This window comes from Buteo buteo, chromosome 7, assembly GCF_964188355.1.
Source record: "Buteo buteo chromosome 7, bButBut1.hap1.1, whole genome shotgun sequence".
NCBI classification, from domain to species: domain Eukaryota; kingdom Metazoa; phylum Chordata; class Aves; order Accipitriformes; family Accipitridae; genus Buteo; species Buteo buteo.
Window position 1 is genome coordinate 15,534,536 of NC_134177.1, and position 19,639 is coordinate 15,554,174.

Consider the following 19,639-nt stretch of genomic DNA (forward strand, 5'->3'; position numbering starts at 1 on the left):
ACCATAGAAAGTTATAATCAACTTTGGATTTGGCACGTGCATTTTTGTGCAATATGTACATCTCTCTATTTTGTTAATCACTTTACCCCTTAGGCAAGCCCTTAGTCTGCTTGTAAATAAACTTGTCAAATGGCTTTTAAATATTTGAATAAACCCTGGCACAGAAGCTTGAAAGTGTTAGGTAATTTGGAGAACTCTTGCAAAACAGACTGAAATACCCAGTCTTCCTTTCAAAAACATTTGATGTTTTGAGTTAGATGTTGTCCTGTGTTTTTGCAGTGTCCAGGCATACCTTCGGAATGCCTAGCACAAAGCTTTTCCGCTTCCTGCTTGGAAATGATAGTAAATTATTGCTTCTTGATGGAGAATTCACATAAATGCAGAAGGACTGTTAGGAATAATCACTTAACTTACAGAAGGTATTTTGCATTGGTTGGCTAGTTTGTGTCTCAGACATACTGGTCACATAGAAATCTCACCTACTAATAGCAATTTGTTTTTAGTGAGTTTCCATCTTGTTTTTTTAAGACATTAAAAGAAGAACATTTGTCAGCCTCAAGAAAAGGATCCATGGGAAACCAGCATTAACTGGCACTGCTTTTGTTGAATATATTTGAATATTACAGTATCCTAATATTAAATAATAAATTCCAAAATTGAGTGAAATGTAAAGAACATGACTGAACTTTCAAAATTAATCCTTGTTTTATTTTCTATTTACAAATCAAATTTTTTTTCATAGTTGATACACAAATATAAAACAAATGTATATATGCTGGTCTCTGGTAGATCCAGTGGAGATTAGACTCCTAATGCCTCATATTCAGTCATGTTCTCTTTAATACAGTGTGTTGTTTTGTTTTTCTTAGAATTGTGTTAATTGTAAAGCTCTTGCAGGGATGGTTATGCATATTTTAATTGATTGGTATTTTTAGCACAGGATCTTATTTTTAATTTAATCTTATTTTAATAGAACCTGCACTTGAATAAGAAGCAGAAATTGAGATATAACTTAATGGCAGAAGATGGTTGTGAGGTATAGCATTGTTTTGACAGAGGTTTTTGTCATGTATTAGTAACTAATACTTTATTTCTGTACTGCATAAAGTGTGCCCATGCTTCTGCTGAAAGAATTGCTGGGTGAGAAAGGTGTTTGATGGCATCTTGACAGTCATAAGTGTCATCCTTTTTGGTTCCTTTTTTTAATGGTCTACGCTGTTAGCTTGCATAGATACTGCCTGATTTTAGTACTTATTAAATGATACAGGCCTAATTTCTGACACAGCAACCTGATAGTAGGTTGATGACTCCTGTCTAGCGATGGTAGATTATTCATTTCAGCTTTTTTGTAAGGAACTTCTGAGTCATCACTTTCTAGCTTTTGGGAGCTTGTAAAAATCATAAATTCTTTAGAAGTATGTTGCTGTCATGGTAGTGAATACTAAAATGCAGAGTGTGAGTAGGTTAATGTAATTGTCATGTTTTTGTAGGTCTTGAGTTTATCTTTGAATGAGTTTAATACTAGCTTCTATTGCAGCCTGTTAAACTGTCTCTAAACTTATTTCCACATGCACACATAAGAGATTTAAGGGTGAGGAAAAAAAAAAAGTCTCAATTTTAAAGATGATGAATTTTTATACATACAAAAAAAATCTCAGCTTCATTAAAACAGTAAGGAGGTTAGCTTTGTTTTGTGCTACTGAGTTTGTAGGTCCTGTTGAACTTAATACGTCAACAGTATTTGGAGTCTGGAATATATCTGCACGCTTTTTTTGTTGTTCTTAGAGCAGACTAGAAGCTGCCTATTTTAAAGGCAGATAATTGTTGCGAAAATAGGAAATTTGTTTATTTGGAAGTATTTCGGATAAATGCCACCAGTCTGTATGGATTTTCTTTCAGTTAAAACTGCATTTTTCGTAGGAAAATTCTCAATAATATCAGAGAGTAAAAGTGTTAGCTTATTCTACCAGTTCCTGGCTAGCAAGAATGCTATATTGTTTCATATTTCTGTAGCAATAATCTCTGATTGCTTATGGCTTGTGAATCCATAACAATTTTCTGATGGAAACACATGCTGCTGTGCGGTAGATTAATGTCTGCTGTGGATTTGCTTTCACAAGTCAGTTTTGTAGATCCTCTCTTCCCTAAGTTTGTATTTCTGCAAGTTTCCATTTTGCAGGCTGAAGGCAGGGGAGAGGAGGAGTCTTCCTGGTAGGAAGAAAGGAATCAAATCCACCAAAACTTGGTTTTAAGATATTGGCTGGTAAATCAACTTCTGAATGTCATACCACAAGTACTATCGTAACTGGCATCATGTCAAATGGTAGCATGACCTAGGTTTTCTGTTGAAAAACAGGATAATAAATGACAGAACTTGTATATAAAATATGAGCTCAGAATTTTGGAGGAGTATGGTTTTGTGGCATGAAAGCAATTTGTTCAGGGTAGAAACAAGTGTTTCAGAAGGTGAATTTTTGAGGTTCTCGGGCTGAGGCTACCTTTTAACAGAACTTTGAGAAACACAGCAAATTAAATGTTGTATAATTATCATTAGTATTGCTTTCTCTTATGCTGTGTAATTATTTTTTTTTATTCTTTTGTTAAAGGCAAATCCCCCTCCAGTGCTGGTGAACACAGATTCTTTGGAGACTCCAACATACGTAAGCCTACACTTGCTTTCAATTATAACTTTAGGTAATGTTTTATGTATGTAGTTGTGTAGGTCTGTTGTTACTGTTTAATAAAACCTATTTTACTTCTCTGATGGTGCTTGTTTTTGTCAGCTGTCCTGATGGTTTCTTAAAGTCCTTAAACAGCCATTTCATGAAGGAAAAAAAAAAGAAAAAAAAAAGTTGTACATTTCAGGTGGAACGTTCTGTGTGAGTACCAGCGTGTGACAGTGCAAAACACAGTTGTTTGAGGTTCCAGAGGTTGAGTGTTCAGAGAACAATCTGTTTCTTCAGCTGTGCGGGCAGATGCTTTAATATTTAATGTGCCATTTCTGTTGCACTTTTCATAAAAACGCTTATTCATGCAGTAGCTATACTTAAGATTTTAGAGCTCTAAATGTTCATAAAAATGCATTGGTTCTGTTTGAAACATTAAGGTGATAAGCGTAGTTACATGGAGGCTAAAATTTGTGTTTGGCAGTGTGTGATAGGAATACCACTGCAGAGAGAGACTTCAGAGGCTTTGGAATGTATGTCAGTCTGGCATAAGTTTCAGGTCTGAACTTTCCTCCCTTACCTTTCTCCTATAGTTACTTATACCCCACTTGCTTGTCATTTTCCCAAACAGTGTTAATGACTGTACTAGTTGCTTTATTTCGTGTTTATTCTAAGCACTGGTATTAGCAAGTAAAGAGTAAATCTTGTCCTTGTTGAAAGCATTCATAACTTAGAAACGTTGCTAGAAAGGAGCTGTAATAATTCGACAGACAAAAGCGTGAATTAACAGTTTAAGCAGAAGACAAAAGATTAGTACAGTGACATAATTGGCTCATAAATGAGTCCCGAGTGTAATAATGATGTCTCTGACAAAAAGATCACAGCAGTAGCCTGCAGTGTGTGGCCCTTTTATTGATGTGATGCAGATACAGTTTAGGAAAGCATACTGAAGGTGAGGTGTCTCCTTGCCCACACAAACTAAACCAAGAAGAAAAGTGATTAATAAATACGTATTCACATTTCAGAAGGCCCCATCTGATAGAGGCAGGAATACAGTAAGTGGAGGACAGTAGATAGTAGAAATAGGAAGAGAAAATAGCATTAACAGAACAAACTGGCACTCAAAATTTTAAGCTATCTAAATTATCAGTTTGCAGTGACTGTAAAACAAACAAGCCTATAACTATCTGTAATCTAACCTACTCTGTAAGTGTAGGAAGTTGAGTAAAGGAATATCCTTCTAGGTTCCCAGGTCGTTAAGCAGTAAGTAATATAAAATCATACTTGTGAGGTAACTGCATCATGAATCTACAAAAACCTTAGCTATTAAAGCTTTTTCTGTTGAAAGGAGAACAAAGCAAAAAATGAATCAAGAAAGTCATCAAGGAATAAATGGTCAAGAACACAGCTCTCATTATCTGAATCTTAAAGCAGCTGAGGAAGTACTCACTCTTAGAACTCAAACTAGGTTGGAAACAGCTGCCAAGCAGCAACTTTTTTATTCTTTGTAAAAGCCCAAGGAAATACAAACAAAACTCAAGTTGATGGCACGTGAAAAAGACTAACCATACCAGAGAAATGAACTTCAGTACAGCCAGAAGGCTCTAACCAAATTCTGCTGAACTACTAATAGGTTTTCAGATTTAAAGAAGATTGCTGTAGTGTAATTACAGCATTTGTACAGAACTTCCTTCATCCAGAGGGAGTCCCTGCAAATAAAGCTTGGCTTAATGGATCCGAGATCACTTCAAAACTTGCAAAAGGTAGAATAGGACAGTGATTTTTATCATTTGATGTATCCTTGCTCCTGTTTCTGCTAATGTTCAGTTTGTTAGATAAAATCAATTCAAAGGTAAATAAAAAAAGGGGGGGGACGGGACTCTAGAACTGAGCTAAAGCGAAAGATAAAAATTGTGGAGGTTCTTGTTTGCTCCTGTTTATCTAGATGATATTTTAAAATTGGATTACAGAGTTTTGTACATGGAAATAAACAAGAGACTTCTTAAATATATTAGGATTGGCTTTGTTTTGCCTAATGGTAATGAATAGGGAAAATATTAATTATCCTTGTTATTTATTTAAAAAAAAAAAGCCACATCCTGATCAGTCATCGTGAACCATTTCCCAGGTACTGTCATGCTGGATGACTGGTTCAGTTAGCACATGTTGTCATTCTTGTAGATAATTGTTCAAGGACTAAGCTAACAAAAACTTCTTGATCACAGTGGCTTCTTTTATGTTGGTGTAGTAATAGATACAGTTTCATGTATGCAGAAGGTCAAGACCTCTTCCCTTTTTAATGGAGAAATATCATGTGTTAAAACCACAGTATCTTTTCCACTGAACAAACTACTAAGGACATAATAATTTTTGAGGTACTACACAAAGAAGAAGATAATAATCTTATGTCTGGAGTGGACATGGCCTTTGTTGTATTAAGGGGAGATATAATTAGAGATTGAGGAAAAACTGTAGTGAAGTTTAAATGAGCTTGATATTAGACAGCCTGTGTAAGTTGTGGCATCTCCAGCTTTTGGAGCTTTTAAATATGTTAAATAAGCATATGCGGAATGAAGCAGATGTGATCTTAATTTTGTTTGGGATGAATTAAAGTCCCTTTTTTAATTCTTTGCTAGAAAACTACAGATTTTAAAATGCTTTCTTCTATACATATATTTTGTATCTTTATAAAATCTTGAATAGTATGTTAAAAGTACAGAAGACTATCAGACATAAAATATCTTAAGAATACACAAGAAGCTTTGTAAAATAATAGTATAAATGTTATTTCTTACCTTATTAAATATTTCATCCTAAAAGGCTTGAAATAGGGAATTGCTTGTGGCTGCATGTTGTATATGCTGCTGTAGGTATCTGTGGAGGGAAGGGTTTGAGTTCCGAGATATCTTAGTAATTGAAAAAAATAAATCTTAATGTTACTTTTATATTAAATATGGTTAAGAATTTGACATTTAATTATTTTCACCTAATCTGAATATTTGTTACTTCTGTTATTTGATTCTGTCCTAGTTCTGTAGGCAGCAAAGAATGTATGTGTCCTTTCTAATGAGGACAACGAGGCTTACTTCTAGTATTTTGAGGTTTCCATCTAGCTTTATAAAATATTCTTCTAAACTCTTCTGGTTTTGATCCCATTTTAATTTTTTGATCTTTAGTCTATATGTGTAACATGATAAATAGTAATATAAAGTTATTAAATGTTGCTTTAGAAAGGTCTTACCCACTTCTAGTGAGAAATGGTATAAAGCATCAGTCTTTGATTTTTCTCTGCTCTGTGCAGAACACCAGTTTGAAAATACTGCTCATTCTTCTATACAATTTCTTCTCTACCCCATGACCCCTTCCTTTTTTCTCAGTTTCAACTTGCTATATGGCCTGAGGAACATGTGATGATCTCGAGCTTTTTTTTTTTTTTTTTTTTCCTGGCAATCAGAAGTAGAGGGCCTCTGCTCTACAATATGTGTGTAGAACAGTCTGCTTTCTGAAATCTTAACTTCTGAACTCATACAGAAAGAATGTCTGATTCATGTACAGAGCAGTGTGAAAATCAAGTGTCCCCTCTGAGCTCAGTGGTCACTGTGAATCAGCTGAGATTTGATGGGAGTGAACTGCCAGCTGAGCAAACTGTCATGTAAAGTGTAAAATTCTCTCTAAGTCTCACTTTTCTTTCTTTATAGGTCAATGGCACGGATGCAGATTATGAGTATGAAGAAATTACTCTTGAAAGGGTAACATGCTAAATGTCTTTTTATACTCTTTTAGATGGGATCTATGATACCTTAATATGAAAAATTAACATCTTGATACTGCTAAATGTCAATCCAAAACAATCCTTACTGTTTTGTATTTTTTTTTCCTTTAGGTAGATTATTTAACCTAAAGAAAAAAATACAGCCAGTTGCTGGAGCAGGAATAGACTTTTTTATTAATATCCTTGAATATTAAGAGGAAAATGGGGAAAGGATCTCCCTGAGACGTACTGCATTTAATGTTCTTATCTAGGCTTGTAGAGAGTAATAACACAAATTATTATTTCATTTCCTATATTGCCACTTATGATAGGCTTTTATTTATACCATTTAATTTTATAATGAGATTCAGGCTTCCAGTTGTGATTACAAGAGATGCCTTGTCATATGCATTGCTTCTTTAGGTTTACAACGTTGAGATCTATCTCAGTTCTCTTTTCTTGAGCTGCACTGTTAACAAAAAGAAAGAAAGAAATGGTTGTATTTCATACCTGTGCAGTTCTGGTGGTTACTGAGAGGGTGAAGAGGTCTTGCAGTTTACAGTAAGAGCAGGCAACCTTTGAAGAGAAAATATCAGTCTGAATCTCTGCATCTGTGAGGCTATATTACATATGTGACACAAATCATGTGGGGGCTTCTCTGGGAAAATAATTTATCACTAATGATTTAATGAGGAGCAAATATTTGTATGAATAATCTCAAAGATCTAGCTCACTAGAGAGGGAAGTCTTTATCTAATTTATCAAGTTCACTTCAGTGAGAAAGCTGTGGGGTTGCAACTGTATCTCTTACAGTTACACAATGACTTATGTTCTTCTATGAAAATAAGTATAATTATGTCTTACATATGGTTATATGTAGTATACTGCTTGAAGTGTCTTTTAGTATTTTTTTATTGGTGAAAATTACATAGATTTGGTTCTATATTGAATCAAATAGATACACTTGAATATCTTTTCCCCCCAAAAGAAATGTGTAAATCTTTTTTCCCCTCTACCTTTAGGGAAATTCAGGACTTGGCTTTAGCATTGCAGGTGGTACAGACAACCCACATATTGGGGATGATTCAAGTATTTTCATTACAAAAATTATAGCCGGGGGTGCAGCTGCACAGGATGGAAGATTACGGTATGATGATTTTCTATGTTGGGTTGCCAAATGTTTGTTATTACATCTTCAAACAGTGGATAGAATGTTTTCTGTTGCTTTTAGTAGTTTTACATGCTACATTACATTTTAAATAAGTTTTACTTACAGAAGTATTTTGTAAATAATGAAAAATATTTGAGTGGACCAATTATTTTTTTCCCCAACCAATAAAATCTGCATTTAAGTGAAATTAAGTGAACTTTATCTTTTCTGTTTGGTGGTATAAGTTGATTATGCCATATGTTCCATAGTCCTTAATTCAATATACAATGGAAGAGCTTAGACAGGTAGGATAGGTAACTAACTCTTGGTTATCCATGTGCAGATTTCCTGATCTGTAAGATAGGTAAGCTTAATGACAATGCTCTTTTATGCTTGGTATAATTCTGTGTCTTAATTTTTCAAAGATACTACACATTTTCAAAAGCAATATTTTTTTTTTGTTTAAATTAATAGCATACTCCTTCTCCAGTATACCTTGTTTTCTTATTTAACTGTGGACTGATACTACTACTTAACTCCTAGTGAGGAAATGTTGGCATATTACTAGATGGTAGCAAGTGATATTTGCAACTTTGAGTACTGTTAGAAGTTAATAATAAATTACATTAATAAATTACTTTTTTTTTTAATCCAGAACAGCCTTTAAATATACTCGTGTATCACTGTGTGGAAAAAAACCCACATCCAGTTGTAGGACCAGCTTTTTTTCTTGTGTTGTCAAATCATTTTTGGCGCAAATGCCTGATGCGTTATGTTTTTTAGTCCTAATAAGCTTATTTCAAGGCTTCATTTTAGCTTGTTGGCTATTGTCAGAGGTACATCTGGCAGAACACAGTGACAGGTGGGTCAGGCATTGTACTTAGTGTAATGAGAGCTCAGTGTTACTACAGCAACATGTTAAATGGAGTGGAAGGCCAGCACTTAAACAGCTTGTGAAAGGCAGTAATGGAGGTTGTGTTGTTCATATCATGGCTTAAAACTAGTGTGTTCTCACTGCATGCCTCCTAGTTTCTGAATTTTTTTAGTTTTCTTATAGCCCTAAATGTAGTTTGTACGAAGCTCTGTTCAAAATACTGTTTAAATGAAACACATATAAGATGGCGTTCTCTTTGGCTGTGAACAAAATATTCCCTTTAAATGTCTTCTAGTAGTCCTTGGGTTGTTTTTTTTTTTTTTAAGCACTAGTAATTAATTTTAGAGCATTGTCTTGACTCAGTATAATTTTGAAGCAAAATCTATATATCTTATTGTGTTAACATGTATGTTAGTGTATTGTAGATAAAATATTAGGCTCCTAATGTGTCTGCTCTGCTATAACACAACAGCTGAACATGAATGTTGCTGTCTCTAGGGTTAACGATTGTATTCTACGAGTAAATGAGGTGGATGTTCGTGATGTGACGCACAGTAAAGCAGTTGAAGCATTGAAAGAAGCGGGATCAATTGTACGATTGTATGTCAAGAGAAGAAAACCAGTCACAGAAAAAATAGTAGAAATCAAACTTGTAAAAGGCCCTAAAGGTATGTAGGAATTATAAAGCTTCTGTTTCACAAGAAGGATAGCGTTGACGATAGATTTCTGCATTTATTTTTCAAAATAAAATAGTAACTTGCGTATGAAGTTCTAGTAAATGCAGAATAATGAAAAATAAGAAAATGGCATCTCAAATGCTTCTGAATTTTCGTCCATGTCTTGAAACTTCCTGTAGAATGCATATTTTTCTTTCAAATGATAAAAATGTGTTTCTGATAGTATTTAGTAATTTTTTAAAGTATATTACAAATGGGAGTAAAATATTTAATTGAATTACCTAGAAAGGATTTTGAGAGATTAAAAAACACTTAGCTTTATTTTGTTTCTATATGGGTAAATGTTGGACAATGGTTCTTTAAGTATCAGTTGAGATGCTATAGCTCTGCTGTGTGCATCTTTCACAAGGCATGGAGCAAATGGTTTAGTTTTTGATTTTCAGAACTTCTGTAAGTGTTACGTCTTCTCCAGAACTTTCTGGAAAATTATGGAGTTCATTTGGAAAGGCATCCAGTATTGCTTCAGCCAGAGCCTAATATTTTTATATATGCATTTGTGTGATACAAATAGCATTATTATTTATATAATAATTTGAATATAATGAATGCTAAAAGGTTTCTTGAGTAATGATTTTATCTTCAAGCAGGTCTTGGTTTCAGTATTGCTGGTGGTGTAGGAAATCAGCATATACCTGGAGACAACAGCATCTATGTAACCAAAATCATTGAAGGTGGGGCAGCACATAAAGATGGCAAACTTCAGATTGGAGACAAACTTTTAGCTGTAAGTAAGAGCTGCATTTTTTTTATGGTCATTCACTTTTAGGCCCAGTAAGGGCATGGTTTACTTTGTGGTTAAGCTGCCTGCCGGTGAAGTGTTACTTCATAGAACTCAGTAAAAAAATTGATATTGCCAGGAAATCAATGATAAAAATGAAATCTGCAGTGTTCAACACCATCTCATCAGGAAATCTGAAATCTATTCCTGTCCCAACGTTTCATGCAAAACTTGTATTAATCACCATGTTTATTTCTGATGCCTGCTATTATTTTTCTGGGATCTGAGTGACAGGATTGTAAACCATCATACAATGGGATTGTTTCTCTTCTCAAAAAAGAACAACAGAAAGGAACTCCATGTACTGGTGGCTGGCCAGCCTGTAGTGAAACTGCTGCTTACATTGGATTTCAGCGTTTGTAATGCTTTGAATGGCTTTTTTTTTTTAAGCTTAAAATACTTCAAAGTTGAATTTTCTATGCACAAAGTAAAAGTAACTTTCAACTTTCTTAAATTCCATCCACAAATCCAGTTGTCCAGCTAGAAAAATGAGAGCCAGAGCCAGGAATTTCTGAATGAATTTCTGAATTTTAAACTCAACTCTGAGGGCTCCACCCTCCTATGTCTACCAGGCAATACCTGCTTCTGTAAGAGCTCTGAGTACATCTGTACTCAGACTACATGACAGCAGAGTGTGTGCTTTATTGCTCTTTGAACAGTAAGAAACTGACTCCAAATTTTTAGTGCAAACTTTCCTATCTGTTAAAAGATTTTTTGGATAAGTTCGCCACTTAAATAAAGAGCTGGGAAAACTGAAGCTACTTAAAGAATTCTGGTATTATCCCTTTATCTAAAGAATCCTGCTTTTTTGATGTATTAGGAATGAGATCTTGGTGTTAAAATGGATAGTTCTGTGAAATCAGCTCAAGACATGAGCAAATCCTTATGTGAGAACTGGGAGGAAAAAAAGAGAAAGAGAATATATTATTTTTACTATTAGCTGCACAATAACTATATACCTTCATATGCCATGCAAATTCACAAACCCCAAGATCCAGCTGCTTGATGATAATGCTGTCACATATTTGATGTTTTTAAGTTTTGAAATCTGCATCATGGGAAGTGTTTTGATTATAGGACCTCCCCAGAATGCGAGGGCACTGGAAAGCTTCCTTTTAATGGTGAACTGCTTTCCAGTGTTATAATTTGTCACCTGTACAAGAAAATTTCATGCTAACTTGCTTATATCATAAAATATAAAATATATGGAAAATTTTAATGAATTTTTGTTAGAAGTAGCAAACTTTTGCAACAGATTACTTTGTCCAGTATTACTTTATCCATTAAAAAAAATTGCCTGACAAAATTAAATAAAGTAGCTTTGGATTAATATCAGATACTGTTTCAGGGATGCAAGGAGCATATACATTATGCTATTGGATATAGTAAATATAATGTCCTAATTTATTGTAGCTGTAATCATTCCCTCAGTTCATTAAGTTAGGAAAGAAGTGAGTAAAATGTCATCTATAATATCTTCTGATTAGCCAAATTTCACTTACTCAAAGCTTTAGTCACTAATGTAGAGATAAGCTCCCGTATTTTGCAGAATGTAACTTTCTGTCTGCATATTTAGGTTGTACTGCAATTACTAATGCACTGCAAAATGACTTTTCAGTCATCAGAGTGGTAGGAATTTAAATCTGTTTAAAAAAAAATAATTCAGTAAGAGGCTTTTGGAAAACTTTTAGGAAACTTTTAGAAAATACTGATGGAAAGAATATATTTAAGCAGTAGAGTTTTTTCCCCTGCAGATAACAATTGACAAGGCCCAGTTGTTTTTACACAGGATATAAAGTTAAGTAATCAAACAAAGGAAGGTGTCTTTGGTTCCTCAGGTTCAGTGCAGTACAAGCCTTATTTCCCACGTTGCCTGGAATTATCTGCAGAAGTTACTTCCCTCATCAAAATATGGAAGAGAGGGTCAGCAACTCAATTTACTGTGGCTCTATATGAGATAATTGTTAAAGGATTTTTTTTTTAACTGAAGTGCTAGTGTTTCACCTTAGTAGCAGTAGTTTAAAAAAATCTGTTGCCTGTAAAGTTAAACTACTTCTTATTACTTGGCATGTAAATCAGTCCTTTGGGATCTTCTCCAGTTTTGACACCTACTTTTGACCACTTGCAAGAATATGTTGTCCCACTATAAAGTCTAGAACTTTTATGTCATGACAAGATCATGTAGGATTTATTATTACTAGAAGAAAATTTCCTCTAATGCTTGCAATAACACACTGTGTCAGTACTGTGATGGTGCATGCTTATGGCATATTGAGTGTGATATTTGTCCTGTTAGTTTTCCAAAGTCATGTGTGCATTCTTTACAATGTTACGATTAATACAGTTTATCATAATCTTTTGAGGAAAGACTTGTCTGTCTTATATTTCACAGCACTACAAAGCATCTCTTATATAACTTTTATGTAACAGATCTTGTCTGTGGCAGATGAATCCTAATAAAGGCTCTCAATGCCAAAGTGCTCCAACAGCTTTCAGTGAATGTCCTATGAAAAGGTACATACTTCTATGTTGAGAGGTTTTTTTTTCTCTTTAGGTGAACAGTGTTTGCTTAGAAGAAGTTACTCATGAAGAAGCAGTGACTGCCTTAAAAAACACATCTGACTTTGTTTATCTGAAAGTTGCAAAACCCACCAGCATGTTCATGAATGACAGCTATGCCCCTCCTGACATCACAAACTGTGAGTTCAGCTTATCTTTGTGATATAATTATTTTTTCCTTTAAGGCTTTAACATACCCCATTTTTAGTATTTTAACAGTTTCAATCTTTTTAAAATTACACGGTGTGAAAATCTGATATAAGAAAGTTGATGAATCAGGAAAACTATATGCTGAACAGAATAACATCCTATAGCTTGTGTACTGAAAAGACAGCAACAGTGGGGCTCTTAGTGTGTTTCTATGACTGATGTGGCCTAGTCGTAGTGACTCGATGTTTCTGATCACTTGCTGATGAGTGGAAGGAGAACATGTGGCTCCTGCTCCTGGAGGCTGTGAAGAGTAACAAACAATGCACTGTGTAGATGTTCAGTATCCTGTGAACTGAGCAAAAGACAGTACTGTTTGAGGTAGAGGTTAGTAATGATTCTGACTTTTTTTTTTTTCTGTTTTTGTGCTTTTTTTCATGAGCTGCACGTATTTGAATAAACTGGACTGGGAGGAGGGGGAGGTCTTGACCTCTGATGCCTGTCTGCAAATGTGTTGTGAAATTCCATGTTAACTTACTTGAAATCTTACTTCAGTTTTGACATAACTGTTGATAATTCAAATGGAAAACCAGTGAATGCTGTATTGAAAATAGTTACAGGAGCTTCTTGTTGACATAAGGGTACTACTTACAGGAGTCTTTTTTAAGTCAAATGTCCAAATCCAGAAAGTTCAGTGTTGAACTACAATGTAAAGAAAAATTTGAATTTAATGTATTGTTTCTTCAAGAGGGATATTACCATTTAGTGTTTGAAGAAAGGGATGAGAATGATATAACTGTGTCTTTCAAGACTGAATAGGTGGACTTTTCTGCATAACCAGTTTTACTCATCTTGTCACATAAAATGATTCTGGGGGAGAGTTATTTTAGGTGTTTTTTTTGTTTCCTGCTGTTAGATATGTGTAATTGATATGTAGCACTGATCTGTTCAGATACTACTTTATGTGAAAAAGGAACACTTTTGGACTAAAAAGCCACTGATGTAATCTAAAACAGTATGTAGAGAACAACAAAAGTGCAGCACAACAAAGGACTGAAGTACCTTATAAGCCCATAATTTATTGGTGATAGCTACAGTGTCTTTAAATCTATTTGTAAGCTTATTGAATTACAATTTGGAGCTAATTATGTTTTATGTCTTCACTATCTTATTAGAAGGGTGCTCTTGAAGGCTCCATTCTTTGACATAAAACTTAATTTTCAGCCTTCACTTATTCATTTGTAGTTTTACACTCAAATATATGGTTAGACAGCAGCCATTTTCCCTTATGGTATCTAGCTTGTCCAATAATTCGACCTTTCCCACTGTTTCCTTGGAAGGCAGGCTTCTTTTTCTCTCTCCATGGTAGCTGACCTCTTCATATGTTTCACCTTGAATACAGTTTTTCTGGAACAGAGGTAACCGGATTTGTATGTAGCGTTCTTTGTAGTGTTGCAGTAATGCAATTACACTGCTGTGGGTGGTGATGTGACAAACATAGAGGTATCTTATCTATTACTACTGTATCTTGACTCAATCATTGGGATATTTACTTTATGAATCTTTTGTGGGGGCAAAGGCAAAGCCTCAAGAAAGTTTGGGGAGAGGAAGGTAGAGAAGGAGCTTGTTCCTGATAATTTGGCCAATCCTAATAAATCTATGATACCCGGATATTGGCAAAAGTCATACTTAATAACTTTTGCTCAGTGCCCCTGATTATTAAAAAACAACTTGCAATAAGGCTTCAATGGAAAACAACAAAGCGCTCTAGTGATTTAGAGGACTGGTTATCTCTTTTGGGAGGAAAACTGAACTGAAACTGTTCACTTTGAGAGTGGAGGAAGGAACCTGTAGCAGGATTTGACAAACCTACTCCTTTACTAGGCAGCCATAAAGGAATAGTTGGATATAAATGTAGATTCTCATTTTAAATTTTTATGTGCTTTGGTACTGTTCATTAAATGATACTTTGATGTTAAAAAGGCTGTCTGTAGACTCGAGAAGTTAAGAACAGAGATACCAAACTCAGCGCGGCTGATTCTCAATACTGTAGTTCAGTAGTTTGGTTTTAGGCAGGTGAGATCAGACTGCTGAGGGTCTTATTTGAAGCAGCAGTCATATTTCCTCTTTGACTACAAATTGACGTTCTCCTTTGGGTGATTATTTTGGTTTTATATTCACATTATCTGTACTAATATGTACTTTTAAAGGAATATTTGCTCTAGCAGTATGCATAAGGACATGTGGTTGGCCCTCTTCTCATGCGGTGAATTAATTTCTCTCAAATGGTGGATGAGCTGGAGACTCAGTTCATAGAATTTAATTGCATCATAACATAAGAGCCATAAAAGAGACAGTGGTATCTTCAAGAATACCTTCTTACCATGTCTGTTTGCTCTTCAGGGAAGTTCTGTCAAGGGTAATCCCACACGATTGCTATGAGGATGTGCGCTGCCATCTGGCCTTAAGTCCTTAATTTCCCAGTATACATGACTTAGTCTCACATCCATTTTCTGGAGGTAAATGACCTGGCCACACATGTAGGCCCTCTTTTGTCCCATTACTGTCCTCCCTCCCAAGTTTCTCTCCATTTGGCTGCTCTCCCTGTAAGTGGGACTTGGGAGAGACAGTGGCATTCTGTGCAGCCCAGTATCGTGTCCTTTGTGTGAAGTGGCACTTCTGTCCACTGAGAGGTGAAAGGCCAATCTCTTCAGCTGTCAAGCCCCTCAAGCTCTGGCAGCTTCTTCTGCAAACCTTTCTCTTCCTGCTGAAGCATTCTGAAAAAATCACACGAGATTTCTTAGATTCCATGTGTTTGTCTTCTGTCCTTTGGTGACCTTTGATAAGGTTTGTGGGCTAAAGTGCTGTCTGTACTTTTGAGTGGATTTTCTGGGTTTCGTTTCATTTAGCTGCAGTTTTAACCTTCAGTTCTCTGTCTGAAGTTACTCTGGTTTTTTTTACGCTGCTTCTGGTAGACTTTTGTCAACAGTTAATCAAAGAACATTCTTCTGCAAAGTGCTGGTTCCTTTGATGAAACTTCAGTCTGTTTCTTTTCCATACAGCAGGACAGCCTTTCCTACCAAAGGCTTCACATGCTTGTATGTCTCTGTTGATCAAAGTGCAGCTGGCTGTTACTGCACCTGACATGGAGACTCAGGATCTACTGCCTGAATTTTGCATACAAAATAGATCCAAAGGTCTTGCCTGAGATGTTTAATGGCTTAATTCAAGGAAATCTGTTTAGTCTTTTGCTAAATCTTCGCCTATAAGAAGCAACTGCATATGGCTAAGATGCTGTTTTTCTAATCCAGAGCAGAACAAAAGCTTTTTCAGTACCCCTCAATATTTTCACATTTACAATGGAAATTTCAAAGGGAGATACCAATCTCCTCAAAGGCTATTGCTTCTTTATAAAGGAGTACTACAACTTTGCAACTAGAAAGCCTCCACTTTCTGTAGGGAGCTGTTCAATTAGATAGACCTCATACCAAAAAGTGGTAGCTCCTGTGGATAGCAGTTTAGAAGCTGATGTTTTCAGGGCCACCATTTCAAGGTTTGTTTTTTATCTTCGTTCTCATCTCAGGTGAAACGTCCAAAAGTGATGCTGCATTTAGCAGAGCAGTACCTGGCTCAGGAGCCTTAGGTTAGGGACTCTGAAGAACTTTTCCCAGATGACAGAAATAAAGAGGTATTTTCTAGATTCACTTGGATTGTGAGTGAACGTTGAAACAGTTACCAGTCGTCTTTCTTAACCTACTCACCTGCAGCTGTTTTGAGACATGTATTTGCAATCCTCCTTTGTATTTCTGTCCATCAGAATCCTCTTATCCAGGTTCTTAGGAGTTCAGGCCCATCAAAAAGGAGAAGTAATACGTACTATTACTTTCACTACTGAATCTCTTAAATCCTCACAGATGATGCCTATGGACATGTCCGTTACAAATGATGTTAAGGTAGAAACTTTGTTTACTACCTGAGTATATACGTAGACTGCTCGCTGCCCAGAACTCGCCTTTTTTTTCTTCTTTTTTTTCTTTTTTTAAATTTGCATGGGTGTTTTTTAAACACTCATTTTATCAGAAACAACTAAAAGCACAGTGCATGGTACTTACCATCTTGGTATCTGTACTGTCTGCAGAACATACAGTAGATTGCTCACTGTGCTAACTTTTGTAAACATGATAATTCATTCAAAAGTCCAGACAACACCAAATTCAGAATTTGGTTGTCTTTAAGACTTTCTCTCTGGAACTGGTCTAGTTTAGTTATAGGGCTGCCTCACTTTCCCTGGTGATGGGGACTTAAAATGCAGAGCTAGGGATACTGAAGAACTGTTTGAGAACCAGGTTCACAAATTTCAATATCTAGGTTTTCTGCAAAATCTGTTTTCTTTTAGAACTACTGTAGTAAGAGTACCAGCCACACAATAGTATGGTCTTGTCAGGTGGTCTGATGGGGGAAAAAATGGGACAAAGTAAGGTAGCATCCATACAGATAATTAAATCATTTGATATTGGATATTTCTTTGGGGTTAGTGTCTTTGAATTGAGGGACATTTGATCAAGAGGTTTCTGAGATTCTGATCTATGGCAGTATTTATTGAAAAGAGTACAGATCCTGCCACCGCTGTGCACCTGGGGCTGAAAATTGACCTCTTATATTTTGATATTTATAAGAATGCATGAATGGCTTCTGGCTGCTTGTGGAGGAATTTAATGTTGAAAATCTTGTTAAGGAAGTTGGGGCTGTGTGAGCATTTAGCAGGGAATGACTGTAGAAAAAACAGTTCATGTTGTGTGCTGTAGCTCTAGAGACTGGTATGTGTACGGGCAATGAAAGCTTGACCACAGCCCTTGACAGTCCAGAATAGTTGATTGCTATTTCTGTTCCTATTGCTTCTGTGAGATTTTTCTTTTAACCCTCGAGGTGTGGATTGCTAGTTTAAACAGTTACGTTACAGTGATCTCCGTTTTCTGACTCAAGAAGAATGCAATTATGTAAGATTGTTCTTTCTGAGCACATTGCCATTTGAATAATATTCTCTTGTGTGGCATCGAGTCTCTGAGACACTGAAAGACGAGAAATTCCAGTATGGGAAACATGGAAATTCAACAAAAATAACTATGTTCATTGTATGCCAAGGAACAACAGCACTGTAGGTGGGATGGTCCTGTGGACTGATGCCACCCAGCTGACTAGCACCATTGGCAACTAAACTGATTTGTATGTTTGATAATCATAGCTATTAGACTTCTGTAGTAGGGTATGTAAACTGCCTCAATAATCTCTATATAAATGTTGGTCATTAAATGTTTCCTGGAACAAATGTCCAGTAACTTGTTGTTATTAATGCTTTTAAAGTTGTTTGGTTGAAATATTACTAAGAAGGTCTAGAACTTGCTATTTAAAAACACTGACATTACCTGTACAGTGTGTATTGTAGAATATCAGAGACAGAAAAGTGTCTACACAGTTTTTGAGAGACAGAGGGCTTGCTTCCTATACAGGCCTCCTTTGAAGACGTTATTCATGATGCATTTTTGAGTCCTAGTAAATTCTAAAGATTTTTCCTTTGTGTTTGTGTGCATGTGCATGTGTTGGTATGGTATTTCCACCCTGCATTGAGAAATAAAATACTGCAAGGTAGGGAATAATCAGTTTCCTCACTAGAGACATAAATGCCTTATCATTCTTTAAATGGCATAAATACAGGAAGAGAAGAATAGGTAATAACAGCAAATGACAATAAAGTTTTAATTTTATTTGCTACTTTAGAGATTGTACTTGTGATTGGCATCCTCAGTTTGCAGATAATACAGAAATAATAGGAAATCTTCCAATTTCTTTTTGTGTAGAACTGTGTTATGTCAAGGCGGGGGTGGATTTGGAACTGGAATGTCTCCTTAAGAGTCTTTGACTTTTCCTGTCAAAGCAAGTTCATTTTATGCATGTAATTTTCTGTTCATCCAAAACACAGTTCCTTTATCAGTTACATCAGTAATAATATTTACTTGGAAACAGAAGTTTAGACCTGATTTAGAATTCAGTAAGTGATGGCTTGCCTTTTATTTCTATCATGTTCCTCATGAATATTAATATTCTTCACGTATAATATCCAGCTACAACGATTTTAGGAAAGGTGCAGGCATGTTTTTTTACAGGAACTCCATAGAGAGCCTTTTTATGCCTTGTAGGTTTGCTTCCTTAGAGATGAGAATACCAGCCTTGAGAAAGGACCTGACTTTTCTAAGCAAGTAGCGTGTGTAGAACTTTATAAACGATGTAGCCAGTGCTGACATGGAACAGTCCACGGGTCTGAAATAAAACTTGTATTGCTCAATAGCTGAGTTATATGGTGAAAGAATACAAAATTTAAAAATTAAGAATATCTTACAGTGTTAGATGGTATGTATGTTTCTGAACATGATGCAGTTAAAAGCTTTAGGAACCCTAAAAACAATAAAACGAAAAGTACTGTAAGTCAACGACCGTAGAATTTGTTATGAAAAATCTGATTGCTTCCTATAAAATATGCATCATTTATAGCTGCCACTGATTTGTTAAAAGCAATTGTAAATTCATTTTGTGAAATGAGAAAATTTAGTGCATGAACAGAATGTACAGAGCTGCTATACTGTGCTACAGTTGTTTAGGGTTTTTTAATCAAAACCTGTTTTCCACTAATTGGAAAAGCACTCATAAAGTCTGCATTCCATTTTTTTTGTGCTTTAGCTGTAAAATTTTCTGAGGAAAATCAAAATAACTATATTTATGTACACTAGTAATTTTTTAAAGTATCATTTGCTTTAAACAAAAAGTACATACAGTGACATGAAAATATTGTATTAAAATACAATATTATATTGTATTAAAATACACGTTTGGGGGTTTTTTCCATTGAAAAGTAGATATTGCTGTAAGGTTTGGTAATCATTGTGAAAATCTGTTGCCAAAACTCCAATGTGGCTAAAAAACTT

At 35.3% G+C, this 19,639-nt stretch overlaps 1 protein-coding gene across 10 annotated transcripts in view; it reads left to right on the plus strand.

The window, feature by feature from the left end:
* DLG1 (discs large MAGUK scaffold protein 1) overlaps positions 1–19,639 on the plus strand; it is a 170,622-nt gene that overhangs the window by 103,028 nt on the left and 47,955 nt on the right. For 7 of the 10 annotated variants that reach the window (XM_075031687.1, XM_075031689.1, XM_075031691.1 and 4 more), the window contains 6 exons: positions 2,607–2,660; positions 6,365–6,415; positions 7,440–7,564; positions 8,940–9,109; positions 9,766–9,902; positions 12,511–12,655. In XM_075031687.1, the coding sequence (XP_074887788.1) occupies positions 2,607–2,660; positions 6,365–6,415; positions 7,440–7,564; positions 8,940–9,109; positions 9,766–9,902; positions 12,511–12,655 (682 nt within the window). Of the gene's footprint in view, positions 1–2,606; positions 2,661–6,364; positions 6,416–7,439; positions 7,565–8,939; positions 9,110–9,762; positions 9,903–12,510; positions 12,656–19,639 lie in introns of all 10 variants that reach the window. The other 3 variants (XM_075031686.1, XM_075031688.1, XM_075031690.1) reach the window with 1 other exon arrangement.